The 15,292-nt window shown below is 37.9% G+C and overlaps 1 protein-coding gene across 1 annotated transcript in view; it reads right to left on the reverse strand.

The window, feature by feature from the left end:
- Positions 1-15,292, reverse strand: part of zfpm2a (zinc finger protein, FOG family member 2a) — a 160,727-nt gene that overhangs the window by 97,653 nt on the left and 47,782 nt on the right. Inside the window, exon 2 of the mRNA XM_053488358.1 lies at positions 11,887-12,045. Coding sequence (XP_053344333.1) covers positions 11,887-12,045 — 159 coding nt within the window. The remainder of the gene's footprint in view (positions 1-11,886; positions 12,046-15,292) is intronic.

The following is a 15,292-nucleotide window of genomic DNA, read 5'->3' on the forward strand; positions in this document are numbered from 1 at the left end:
CATTAATCTTTTTCAGTTAGTATGTTATACATTATTAGCAAAAGTAGCAAAATAAATTGAATAATTAATTTTTGTTACATTTTACATTTTGTAAAGTTGACCAACGTTTTCAACACTCGCAAAGTTAATATCACGTTTCTGTTACTGCGGCGGGATTTTTTGTCGAAGTTCTTAAATGATGCCATTAAATTCCTAGTCTGTCTTGTCTTCTCGCTGTCTCTTGGCCTTCTACTCCAAGGGCGACCAGCAGTGGAACCGGTTCTTTGAAATCTCTTGCACAGCCTGGAAATGCCATTGTATATCTGGCAAGTTAAACATTTCCGTTGTCTCTCTCTCTCTCTCTTTTTGCTCTTCTCTTCTATGCTGTTTCACTAAACGGTCAAAAAGCTCAATCAGAACGTTTTCCTTTGTGACGTTTGCATGTTCTTGTGTGTGTGCTTGTGTATGCTGTCACAGATTAGCACACCATCCAGGGTGTACCAAGCTTTGTGCCCCAAGTTCCACAGCATAGAGTTTCCTTACTTTTGATACCGGGACATTTCAGCTGGACATAATCACACGGCAAATTTCCTGCATGTACACGGCGCTGTACAAAAAGACGTATATTACTGTGTGTTATCAATGATAAAGTAAAGCTCCAGTGAGCATGACGCTAAATGATCCTTACCTGTGTCCTTAATGTAAAAAGGGCAAACAAAATTATCATTTCATTTTCGGCTTTAATAACAATGCAAACTTGTTTGTAGTGTTAAATAAGAAAGACATTTATAATGGCATTTCCATGATGGCAACTGTGTCTGTAATTCAAATCACAGATTTAGGTTCACTGTTATTACTGTACCATGCTCATTCAAACAAGTTACCATTTATTTATCATAATAATAATTGTGTTAAATACTGTATACCCTTCTCGAAACATGCATTTGTTCATATGCTGACTTATTTTCTGTACATATTGACTGGTTTATTTCATGGAAGGAGTCTCCAGTGTCATTGCTGTTTATAGCTACTGTGGCATATAACATAACAGGACAAAAATAGACTGAGCAATTTTCCTCCTTAGCAACTCTCTCTTCCAGAAAAGAAAAATGCAGTGATAAGTAAAGATGAGATATATAGCTGATTTTTTTTCTTTTCTCTTTTTTTCTTCTTTCTGTATCTCTCCAGCCATATGCTGTAGCTGAAAGCAGAACCTCCCCCACATGCCTTTTCTGGCTACGGTCCCGTTCTAAGTGGGGGCACATCGACTTCTAGCATCATCCTTCATATCTTTAAAATGACTCTACATCAGTCAACCTTAGGCCACTGATTAGGGGGAAGCTTTCCGGTACTTAGTCTTGTGTTGTTTACAAGTGTTCGGAAAAGCTACAGATGAAATCCCATAAAAGGAGAAGCAATCAGATATACAAGAATCCAAGAAGTTACAATTATTTACCGTCATGTTTGGTCTGTCAGACTTTTTATTAAACATGCTTAACAAATTTGAGGTTAGCTGAGGTTGGCTCGAGTTCCCTTATAACATGGAATAAGAAGTATTTGAAAGTAATAAAACAAAAACAGGTATTAATGACTTCTTAATGAAAGTCGCCAAGTATTTAAAGGGCTTCTGTGAATTTGTTGCTGCATTCGACTTGCCTCGAGTACTGCGAAGTCAGAGCTTGAAATTATGTCATTTTTTTACAGTAGGGAAAAAAATATGCATGAAAGATGCTTAGCTCATGATGTAGTTTTAATCGAAAAACTCATTACAATTACATTAATATTGATTACAAAGAAATGTTCAGACTACAACATTCCCTTAGAAAGGAAGAATTCTAATAATCTGAACAATCACTAAAAATAAAACGTACATTAAATGTAAGAAGGAGAAGTCTTTTTTTAATCAATGCTTTACTATTTGGTTACCTCCTGCCAATTGTTTAAAAAAACATACTTAATTGCTTTGATTTGCTTATAACTATACTGTTTTTGTATCTTTACATATAAACTGCATGATTATGTGATCATCCACGGACAAAAACCTCCACTGGAAGCAGACGCGTCTCCAGCCGAGATTTTCTGTATAACAACAACTGATAAGATTTACAGCAGAAGGAAACCAGATCGACTGTCACTGCTGATAAGAAACCCTGCTCATCTCCTTTAACAGCGCCGTTTCGTAATGAAGATCTCTTTCACGCTAGCCTGACACGTTTCCTGTCTCTCGCTGTGGAGCACAGAATGGCACAGGATGTGGAAGTGACCTTTCTAACGCTCTGGAACGGCCCCGGTGGTGCTCAGCGTTAAAATATGAGCCCGTTCGGACGGGTTAATCTACAGATCGAAAGTCCCTCGCCATGCTGGCTGTAAGCCAGTTAAGCCTCGGCTCACTTCAAAGGCGGCGGGTAAACCCGGCCAAAAAGGATCGCGTCTTTCTGGCTGGCTCTGGACTGCCAGGCACGAGAAGTGTGCAGAGATGTCCTAGTTACTGAACATGAGGTCAGCGTGACCTGGATTTCTCTTATGCAAGCTTCCACTCAGGTCATAGCTTCATTCTCTTTTTTTTCTCTTTCCATTCCTTCCCTATTACTCTCTGTAACTATTTGTACTGTCAGGCCCAGAGTCCCTCCTTCGCATACTCCTCATGTATAATGATGAGGATAACAAAGGCAAGTATCAACAGTTCCTCCACTAAGTAGTCAGAGGGAAGAGGGGGAGAAAAAGAGAGCAAGCGAGAGACAGAGGAAGCCAGGGAGATAACATTAAAAGCACTACCTTGATCTGGGGCGAACATGTAAGCCCTGTAACGAAACGTATTGCGACTGTTTAATTACCGCTCAGGAAATGAAGCTACAAGATGATTCCTTAATTAAGCAGTGATTAAGGATTTTCTGGCTTCTATCTCGCGCTGTTTGCAATGCATTTTAAACACAATCGCCGAACGGCAACCTCTGAGAGAACAATGTCGCCAGGCTTGATGAGGGTTTCCTAGAATATAGGAGGAGTTGGCATGAGACTACGTTCCAGATGTGCTAATACAGTATAATAGCCTGCTAAACACAGAATGCTAAGAAGAATTGATGGCATTAAGTCAACTTCAGAATTCATGGAATACCACAAAGAGCTTAGAGGAAAAGTGGTACTGTTTGATGCGCTATACAGATAAAAGTCCTAATTTCAGCTAGAATTCCATTTGCGAAAAGATGAGTGCTGTTTGCCTGCAGTAGTAATGTATGATTAAAGCAGGCCAAACAATAGAAGACTGAGAATGTCAAGATTGTGTGTGCTTGTCCATGCGAAACGGACATTCTCCCCAGCATAATGTTACACAGGTCAATAAGCTTACAGGCGATTTACACAAACGCCTCCTCCAGCAAGGTAGAAACAAAGTCATATTGGCGGCCCCCCCCTCCCCCCTCACCTCCCACGTGCCTCTTAGCACTGCCTCCACCGGCGCAGCCCTTGAAAACGTCAATCCGCAGATTTTAAGGAGATCTGAGCCTCCTAATCCGGAACAAACTGAGACAGACAGATGTTGAGAGGAGAGAGCTTCCTTTTACGAAGAATGAAAAAAGTGGAGGATCGCAATTGAATATTGACAGTTTCAATTATCAGATGTATCAATACTTGAAGTTTTTCTATTCTAACAATACTGACCCTAAATAGAAACAACAATCCTTTACAATCCTGGAAATCAAATCAAGCCAGAATGTCCTTCAACTCGCATTTCACATTTCCTTTCACTGATGTCTCATGGTACACAAATCTTTTGCTGAACTCATCCCAAACAAATTTCAAATGCCATCAACGGATAAAAAAAAAAAAAAAAAAAAAAGCAAGTGAGGCTCTAAAATCCTGCAAAATCTCACAAAACACCCTGGTGGAGAGAAGCGATTAGTGAAAGATCTTGCTTCTGTTTCCTCTGAGAGCTATAAATTCACCGTCATTACAGACTCTGCCAGTCCTGTTGGGCTCTGAGCTTCGGCCTGCTCGAGTTCTTCGCATTAGATGCAGCCTGGGAGTGTGGAGATCTGTCTCATTTACACTGGCATACTTAAATAATATTAATAATTAATTTTCTTCTCCAGCTTCACGTGATGGCTTGGCACACCGAATTTCACACAAATCTACATTCTTATCTATTTTTTTAACGTCTTCTTCAGGAAAAAAGTCGCTAAAGGGATACAGTCTGGGAGGCATAATCTTAATTAGCGCAGAAGTAGCAGAAACAAGGAGAATTATTTCATTTTTCTTTCCTCATTAAGCAAAAAAGCAATGGTTGGACAAATTCTGGCAAAATGGATAAAATGACAAGTTTTCATTTACATTTTACATTTAGGCATTTGGCAGACCTCTTGGACACTTACACTTTTTGATACATGCTTTTTAAGAATAATATCAAAAGGCTAGGAGTAGGGGTACAGTTATACCAAAGGGCATGCATTTTCTTCCAACTTATTTTTGTGTGAAATTGAAAAATGTCTAACCATATCGCTTGTGTTTGATAGAATTACCTTTTTAAAAAATCTGTCAAATAAAAGAGTCATGGTGTTATACAAACCTTTTGTACTGTACCATGCTGGAACTTTTCCCCACTAGACCCTCAGCTCTGGTTTGTCTAAAACCTAATATTAGTTCATATAGTTTACAAGTAAGTGTTTCTTTACAGCTTTGTGTTGACTAACATAAACGTTTGCATTCAGGGACCACTTTAACCTAAAAAATTTAAATAAAATTAATCCCTAAACCTGCACATAATTGATTTTTTTTCCATAACACAACTATTTATATATATACCGGCATTTTTGTCTCCAGGAACATTCCTTGTCCTAAAGGTTTTCCTAATAAAACAAATTCATGGCAAGTGGCCAGTAAAATTTGCTAATAACTACAGTAATATTATTACCTGAGGATGATAATGACGATGATGATGATGATGCCTATTGATGGGGTTATCATGGATTATGGCCGATAATCGGTTGATTTCCTGTGCATTTTAAGCAATTTATTATAAAAAATGTCAAATAACATGTTTAATGGCAGCCAATGCATCTCACGGTGACCTGTGTGACAATTTTCCTGGGAAAAAGATCGCTCCAGGATTTCAATGTACTTTGGTTTTAGGAAAAATGAACCCACCAAAAAAGGAAAATCTTAACATGAAAATCATGATATGTGTAAGTATGCGTACAATGCTGAATACTAGTTGGCCTACAATAGAGATGTACTGTACTTTTTCTTTGACAGCTGTGTCATGTAAATTTTGTCAATATTTGTGAATGAATTGAAGGTTACTGTGGGGATTTTTCTCCCCAATTTAGTCATATTAAATTCCCACCAGTCGCTAGGGGTCTTCCACTTGTATAGCGATTGATTTACGCAAACTAATGAGCGATTATGGAATAACACACTCCCCACACTACTAACAGTGAATTGTGATTTCCACCAACCCCTAGATATATTTCACAGAACCATGAGGGTTCTGGAAGTCCACTTTGAGGACCATTGGACCAGTGTTTGGCATTATCCCCTGAGTGACCCCTTCTTCCTACCTACTTTAAATTAACTCAAGCAGCCAAGTCTTTTTGCCTACAAAGCTTGTTATCAGGCTCGACCTTCACATTAACATATTTCTATCCACAGAGTTTTGGGCCATGAAGCAATCATATGTTGTGTGCCATTCCTTTAAAGCCAGCTATACTCTGTGAAACTCTGGACAGATAAGAAATCTGTCTGACGTTTGTGGTCTTCCACTCATCTGTAGAAGGAAGGTGAAATTTCACAGTTACCATAAAAGGGATGACATCCAGGAAATAAAACACTGCCTCAAAATTAAAGACGTGGACATGACAAGGGAGTGTAAATTCCGATGAGCAACTTGGTGCCTTCTTGCACTTTTCGCCGTCCATAAACATGGAATCGACCATTGCCAGGCAGACCCTTGTTTGAAGAGCGCTTCGTTAATCATGAAAGAAAAGGCAAGGTCATGTCTATGGAGTATTGGGGTCCCTTTTTTCCATTTTCGCTCTATTTCTGGTGTCTCTGTATGGCTGTCTCGATAGGTCCCTGCTCTCCATCTCATGTTTATTCACATCCCTGTGCTCAGCTCGATCTATTCAGTGGCAGAGACTTCATTTCACACCAAACTATGCTGTTTCAATAGCATTACTTGTGAAGCCATTGACTGGAGCCCCTCGACCATTTCATGGTACATGACTATGCGGTGGCTCCACTGAAGCCGAAACACCCTCCAGATAGTTTAAAGTGGCCACTCAGAAATAGGCTCTCCACAGTCTTTCTCTTTGTATGATCAGAAATGTTGATTCCTAATTTTAAGAATTTAGTATGACAATATCCATTTACACACATTACTGGGACATTTTGGGGCAGTGCAAGCAATGCCATAACACCACAGGTAGAAATAGGTAGACTAATTCCTTTGATATCTATTGTTTTATCTTAAATTTTACCTAAACATCGCTTCTGTGGATGTAGGTGCAGCTTTGGCCCCTGGCCATGACTCCACAAAGACTGTGGTGTGCCGTGGTGTCTGACACCAGGATGTTGGCAGCAGATCCTTTGAGTATTGTAAGATGCAGGGTGGGTGCCCTGTGGATTGGACTTGTTTGTTCAGTGCGACTCATGAGTGCTTGTTCGAATTGCATTTGCAGGTCGGGTCAGTGACCTTGGGATTTTTTTCCACACCAAACCCTATGTGCAGCAATTTGTGCTGCATTGGCCTTTCTGTGGGATTGGACAAGACGGGTTGGTCTTTGGTCCACACAGGTATAAATGAACCTCGGATCTCCATGGCTGTCGCCAGTTTACTGGTATACAATTGCTAATCAATGTCAATGTGTAAATGTTACATGGTGTTAATGTGGCTAATTGGTAATTCGCTGTTTTTTTATTTGGTGATTTTATCACCAATTGACAACCAGCCCCTCAGATTAGAGCCATTAAGAAGGCCTTAAGTATTCTTAATGCATAAAGCATAAGTAGCAGATACATCTCAATATTAACTGTTCAACTAAGATTATTGCATATTTTGGATGCCTTCAGTATTGTTTTACAGTGTAGAAAGAAATAAAAAACAGGAAACACTGTGGAATGTGAAAGTGTTTCCAAAAGTTTGACTGGTAGTGTAAATATATAAGGAATGATGATATTCACGACAATTTCTTTTAAAAACCTTTATAAATCGCATGTGTAAAAAAAAATCATGTGTGTAAAGATCTGTGTCTAGATAACCTGCTTTGTAACCAGTTTTACCTGTATGATCGTATCCCTTAGTAGGGCAATACTGCAGATGAATTTCCCAAAATGGTAATTCTGGTTAGATTTTATACCGAGAAAAAAAACATGCATATATCTACAAAAGTGTTTTTTATGATTACAACAACAAATAATTTTGTTATTGTTATGTTGTTATTAGAAATACATAAATGTAAAACAGTAAGTACATCATATTCACCTGTAATGTTTTGCCTTAAAAGGCAGCCAAACTAGGAAACAGTGTTTATTAGAGCTCTAAGGGGAATTCTGGACAACTCTGCCTTTTATGATACAAACAGCGCCCTGACTGCTGACCCTACATTATATCTTAGATGTCTGCACGCTGATTCACCACTGCTGTTTTAGATCTTCAGTTCCATATCGACTGCTGCAGGCGTTTCCTTTCTCTTAAGCCTACTTCCTCTTTTTCCCTGTTCGATTTTGAATTAGCTTTTTTTTAATGACAGAATCTGATCCATAAGCACTTTCAGAGCTTTAGAGAGAATTTCACTTAGCCTGGTCATGTTATAAACTTCTCATTTAAAAAAAAGTTTTTTAACAAGTAGACTAGACCATATTCCACTTAGAATTATTTAATCTAAATATTTGCTTGTATGACAAGGCGTCACTGACCAAAAGGAACGCCAAAGAAAGTGCTTCATGATGCAACAGTTTTCCTTAACCCCACCCCTTTCCACCTTACACGTAAAAAAAACTCCAAAGGCATTCAGTTTCTTGACCTTCCATAACTATAAGAGGCTTTGCGATCTTGCACCACTAATAAGAGCGTGGCTATGTTAATGAACATGACAGCCTCGTTCTTTGCGCTTCGAGCTTTTAATACCTATTATGGACTGAAACTTTTGATGGAGGGTTTAGGTTTGCCCCGTGACAGGCCCATTTTAGGGCTACGCAGATTCTCAGTTACTCTGTTAGGAGCTCGACGGAAGCTTGCTCACTGGAGACCTTATTCTCCTCTACAGTCACTGGGACTGATAAAGGCCCAGGGAAGAGTGGCTCCTATTGAAAGGAGACGTTCAATTCAGCACTAATTACAGCACGCCGTCACTTTGGAGAGGGTTCACTTAATCAAGAGGGCCCTTCTTCTCTGTCTTCATATAAGGGTGGAATAACATGCGTAAACCGTTTAACGCTGGGATTGCGTTCGCTTTTAATTCTCGCCGCTCTGGCATAAGTGGGGTATATTTAAGCCATTTCGACTCAGGGCTAAATGACTTTTAAAAGAGATCTAATAGAGAAGAGGATCAAGAGGGAAAAAATGGCTACACCTGATGAGCGTGCACTTCTTGCTAAATAAGGAGGGGACATTTGGAGAATTACAGAGCTGCGATAGGAAAACGGGGACTTATAGAATTAGGGAAGATAGGAGAAGAACTGGAAAATCTGACATACTGTACGTGGTCCGACTATGACAAGGCCAAGATTACTTAAGCGTTTCCTAAATGGGATAGTCAGAACTTAAGGCCAGTGTTGGTTTTAGTTTGTGCACAGGCATTTAAAAATTTAAGACTTTTGCTAAACCTTCTTGTGCAAAAGAAAGGAACTATCAAAAGCTAATGTGATCCGCTCTGAAGTCAGTTTTAAACAAAATGTGATGATGTGGGTCTTTGCTACTAAGAGCAAATGCGAGAATAATAGACTTACTTACCCTAGATTTTTTTGTGTAATAAAGCCTGGCCTTTTGCCATGTTAAAATCAAATCATGTCCACTGCAACCATTTAGAGTCCAGTTTTGTTATTCATAGTTACCCGGCCATTTTATAGTTTTTTTGTTTGGAAGGTTTTTTCGGCCAAATATGTTCACCCATTAGCTAGCATTTCCGTGTTATATCACAGCTGCAGGTAATCAAATGCTTTATTGGAGACCATGGCATACAGTTTCAAACTGCTAAAGAAAGAGCTACCGCCTTCACTCGCATGCATGATCGCACAGGATTGCCCAATGTCACAGTAATTGACAGGAGGAACAGCGTATATCTCCCCTCCCTTACTGAGAGAATGATCAGTTTTGCTTCTGCTCAATGACTTTCCAATGCCTTTTTTTTTTTTTAATCAAGGACACACAATGTAATAGTTTTAACATTTTTTCTAATAGAAGAAGTCCTTTTTTATTTTGTTAATGTATATATACAAAATTATATTAATTTCTGGGCAATCAAAACATTAGCCTGTATCATTTGTTCCTTGTTGAACTGCATATGTTCACTATGGTTACTGAACAATATGCCCTAAAATAAGTCCAAAAAAACATGTACTCTGTTAGCACTAGTGTATTTCTTTGCTAATTATTTGTTAATTAGCCTTATTTTATGCCTAGCACAAATGATTGATTTTGTATTTAACATTCCTGCCAAATTTCTAAACTCTTTCTACCCTTAAAAAAACACATAAACCTTATTTAACCTTGAAATTAAACAATGCCAATGTCATCACTATTAACATTCCCCCACTTACCTGCTTTGTTTTCTTTTTCTTCAACAACAAAAGGAAATAATTATTAGTGTGCATAGCTAACGTAAAACATAAAAGGATGATGTTTTTCAAAGAAATGCCCTGCGAAAAAAAAAAATCCCACTAGGCACAATGTTTTTTTTTAAAACAGCGTGACAGAAGAGTAATTAAAAAAACTCCCGTCTTTTGAAGGCCAGAGCCGATTCAAAGCACAAGCTGCTGATTAAAAAGTCAAATTCCTGGTGATGGGTCGCGAGTGAAGTCGGGTACACCCGGGGTGGAGAAAAGGTGTGTGTTTATGTATGTGTGTGGAGGGGGTTGTCTGGTTGACAGCCCTGTAACTTCAAGCAAGTTCCTACAATGGTGTGATGTGACCAAAAAAATGAAATAAATAGAATGAAAAGAATAGAAGCCTAATTGAAACAGAGTTCAAAGAACAAGTGAACTGGTTGCCTGGTTTTGTTTTCATGTGTGTGCATAGCCTTGGTGCATTTGCTGAAAGTTTAGCAACATTGCCCAAAAACACACAGCCTCATGGCTGAAGCTGGCTACAGTAAGATGGGAGGGTTAGCCAGCTCTCTGACTGTCCTCAAATACAGGGATCAAATACCAAACCCTGTGGCTACACACTTGGACACAGAGGTCCTGTTAGAAATGTGTATGCCCAGACTTTGGTCCAAAAGGCCTTCTTAACCAGCCAGAAAAGAAATGATTCCAACCCTGGAGAGAAGGGGCCTTGACTGTTGTCCTTTACTTACATACAGTGTACTAAGTAATAGACGTAAAGGTATCCTCTTCACTAGAGGTAGGTGATATTAAAAATAGGTGATGAGTAAAATTCATATAACCATATCAGAAACATTTATATACAGGTTAGTTTTTTTACCACAAGTGGGAAAATTCACACCCACTATTCGGCTCTGTCATACAATAAATACCAATCTGGGTGGGTAAAGCTAAAGCTTCCTCTGAGACACATGAAGCCAGCTAATTGCATTTTTTTTAATCGATTCTGAAGGTGCCGTAACACACTTGGACCAAAGTGCTATCCGCCCTCTTCCACATAACACGTGCACAAAGATGCCCATGATTGGCTGGTGTCACTATAATTAATAGATTGCAGAAAGTATGTCATGGCGTTTTGACCTAACATGATTCTGTAGTAAATTTCCATTGAATTTATTTACTTAATTTTTTTTAATAACAGTTAAAAAAACAAAAAACTATCACAGTATAAGGATTGTATTTAGTTTGCCTTGACAAATTAATTAGGGATTAAAATTTTTTTTACTAAAAGTACAGAATGAAAGTGTTGTAAAAGCTGAATGAATGAATGATGTCCTAAAAGTCTAAATAATTAGGGGGAAAAAGCCTCAAGTAAAGTATTAAAGATTTAAATTAAATCAAGGTAGTACGTACAATACAGGACTGATCTTGAAGTCACTAATAATGTACACAAAATACTTAGCGTATAAATGAACAAAATTCCAGCTTATGATAACCGTTCTGCTATAATAATGTTTCGTTTTGAACCTCTGTAGCATTTTTAGGTAAATGCTAACCAAAATCTCTCCATCTACCAGTCACTCAACAACAACAGACATCATAGTAAGTATCTTAAGTCTTATCGTCCGGAGATCACGAGCTTATATATCGGGTGATGATGTACATACAGTAGCCTCTCGCAGCTGGGAGCCTATAGCGAGCTGATAATAACGCCTGGGAATTGGTTACGACTAAATTAGGGAGAAAATCAGGAAAAATCCCAAGAAAAATAACAATAAACAAATATTAATTGCTTGATTCATGTCAAACGTATCTAATATTTCTTATTATAAGATTACAATAAACCAAACATCAGATTATCAGCCTATTTCTAGACATATTGTACCATGTTTAAGCTTTAAACGTTCTTTTTCTTTTGGCAGATAATTTAGCCTCTTTTGTAGAAATGAATGCTTTAAATTAGCATTTCATAATTACAATTCTAAGAAAATGTGAAGCTTAAAAAATGCAAATATGTCTATAAATAGGATTAATAATCTTATCCCTGATGAATTTGGGTAGATTCAAGATATTTTCACTTGCCAAAGTGTTCTTTTTGCAGTCTGCTAACTGTTCCCAGAATGACTCAGCACTTTTTTTTTTTCATTCTCTGACCTTTAGCGCAGAAGTACTCCATGTCCTCGCAGCCGAGGTTCTCTGTCTCGAAGTCCGTGGTGAAGTTCTCCTCAGCCGAGAACTCCTCTTTCGCGGCGAGCTCGTTTCCCTCAGACACACATTCCTCCTCTTCCTCTTCCAGGCCATCGTCGAGGGGACCTAAACACACACACAGTACAGTCTCTCTTTAAACACGCTCTGTAGAAATAAAACTGTAGTCAATCTACTAGACGTTTTTTATTGATTTTTATTTATTGTTTTATTTTTTTTAAATCAAGCTACAGAACTCCAGCTGGGTTCGAACTGAACTGAATTGAAGCTTGCACTTTCAGACATCAGAGTCTTCTACTCTGGTATCATTATTATTATTATTATTATTATTATTATTATTATATTCAGCTATACCATAAAGGTTATCAGTTATAAATAGATTACAAATAATGCCAAAGCTACATGAATCTTTTTCAAAGCACAAATGTTATTTAAAAATGTTAATATAAAAACTGAAGCATCTTAATTTTTTTTATTATTCTCTAAATCTAACAAAACAACATTGTGGTTGAGTAGCAACTGCAGTAGAGTCACATCATGTACGGTTCATCTCCTTGTGCCTGCAGCTGATGACTCACATGAGAATGACACACACACACACACACACACACACACACACTACAGTAGCTTAATGTGCACACACATACAAAATCTGCTACAGCGGCAAAGGCACACATATCCATATTAAAGAAAACAAAAATCACATTCAATGATATTTAAAAATATGACTCAATATGAATATGATTCGACCCCAATTCAGCTGATAAGTCAGCTGATAAGCATCAGATGTTTACTGTACTTAAATTATCCAAAATATAGATAAAAAATACTTTTTTTATATTCAGTAAAATGGCAAAAGCTGGTCGTGTTAATGTAATTTGAATACAAAATAAAAAGAAGCCGAGCTCCAAAAATAACTGAACTGCAGCACAAGGTGTCCCAAAAGTCTCCATTCAGAAGAGAAATTTGTCAGTGGATGTTTGTGAATGTTCACTTCTCGGTCGGTTTGTAAGAACAGTCTTTTTGAATCTGTTAATTAGTTTCTGTCGCAGTGCCTGTAAAGTAAATGGCAACCTTGTGACAGCCTTAAAAGCTTGCCGTTGTCAAAGGCATTCTTTAAAAAAATAGCATATCACTGTATATATAGCATATGTACTTCGATAAGCTTAAGACATGTCACACATTTATCTCCGTCCATAGTTGCATTACTTTCTCTCCAGGATCTTGTCTTGATGTTGGAAGAGTGGACCGCTACAGTACGTAGAGCACATCCCAAAGATTATTAATGTGGTTATGGTCTGAATTACGCCTGGACTAGGCATGATGGGTGCATCACTTTATCTGAAACTCTTCTACCCCTGATTTGGCAATCACTCTGGAACAGGGTAAATCTGGACTCATCAGACCACATGACCATTTTCCATTGCTTCCTTATACTCGCCAGCATATTGAAACTTTTTTTCTAGAGTACTGTAGCTTCCCTGATAAGCATTTTTCTTAAGGCTACTCAGCAGTTTAATCCCAATCCCTTAAATCCTCTTTACATTGGATGTGTGGAAGTAGTGTTTATTTAACATGACGTTATTAAACATGACGGTTTTTTTTTAAACAAATTGTTTTTATCAAACTTTAAGTGATCACGTTGAGTTATTTTTTTTTCCTGACCACATTTCTTTCTTTAAGATGATGGTTCACCACTATCCTTCCAGTTTTAAACAACACGTCTAACAGTTTTTAATGAAATGTGGTAGTTTTAAAAATCTCCTTAAGTTGTTTTCTTTGCTTGATGCAGGCCAATGGTTTGACCTTTCTGAAACAGAGTAACATCTTTGGCGTTTTTTAAGCTACACACAGCATCACAACATCTTTGTGAAACTACTCGCAGCATCAGTTAGGGTTAAATAACTTGTTGCCACTAGGAGCATATTAATCACTGCAGGAATTCTCCAATGAAAGGCTCTTTGCTCAGTTAAATTTAGGTGGTGATTCCATACATACCTATTGATCAGCCATAACAGTAAAACCACCAAAGTAATTTCCCTTGTGGCACCTGGGCAGATCTGGCCCCTTGGGGCAAGGCTCTGCAGACCTTCTATTGGTATCTAGCACCAGGGTGTTGACGGAGGATCCTTTGATGTGGATTGAATGATGGGGCTTTTTTGGATCAGACTTGTTTGTCCAGGGCATCTCATAAGTGTTTGATTAGATTGGGATCTGGAGGGTTTGAATGCCGAGTCACCTGTTGAGGCCTGTGTAGCGAGCTAATGCACCTGTGGTGTTCAAGTGCCTTTCTATACTGGCCAGCATTGGCTTTTCTGTGGGATCAGCCAAGCTTTGGTCCCTGTGGGCTTGGGTGAGTCTTGGGTCTGTCACCAGTTGATGTACAGTTGATCAGTGTTCAGTTGATATTATGGCTAATTGTCTACATATAATTGAACATTTCTTACCATCCTGAGACCCAAACACTACTGTTATACCTTGTGATTTCTCCTTACTTTCTCTTTATTAGTATCTCGTAAGTGTGATGGTGAAAATCAAATGGCTAAAAATGTAATAAATCAGCACTCAACCTAGAATTCACATCTTTACAGATGACTCGAAATAAATATGTTCAGAGGTGTTACAGTACATCCAATTCTGTTCAATTATTTACTGTTACTTTCAAAACCATATTGTGTATAAAATCAAATCAAAATAATAATAAGAAAAATACCTATAGATACAGACTTTTGGGATAGCTTGTATGCAAGTAAGAAACGTTTGGGAAGACAGTTTGTAGAGAAATGTCAATTTCCCTCTATGTGTAGAGACACACCCTGTATAAGAAATAAAACACTTGGGAGGAGTGCTGTTCTAGGAAATTAACCTGACCAGGATGTCATAAAGCATAGTTATTGTTGCCACTCTGAAATTGATTACTTTCCCATAACAGCATGAACCGAAATGTTTAATTCCCCATATCACACAAATTTGTCAACCAATTAAATTTGTTAATTAATGATATGCTTTTATTTTTAACTGTTTACAGTCGCATTAATGTTGTGAAACATTCCTGGTTTTGATTTAACGAATAAAAATCCTTCCTTCCATCATCAGGTGCTCTCTGGTATTCTTTCTTAAAATAAAAGAATTTTGAATAATCATAATGCAGGGAGTTTGCTCCCAAAAAAAAAATTTGTGTGTGTGAACTCACTGAAGAACAAAATACAAGGTGGAATTTTGTTGTTTATGGAAAATTCATGTATGACAGAATTGGCAGAAAACAAAAACACTTCAATAAACTTGGATTATAACGCAGAACTGTGTACATTTGATTTTACAATGAATCATTTCTTCAACACAATTTAATCACATG

The sequence above is a fragment of the Clarias gariepinus genome, chromosome 26 (assembly GCF_024256425.1).
Source record: "Clarias gariepinus isolate MV-2021 ecotype Netherlands chromosome 26, CGAR_prim_01v2, whole genome shotgun sequence".
NCBI lineage: Eukaryota > Metazoa > Chordata > Actinopteri > Siluriformes > Clariidae > Clarias > Clarias gariepinus.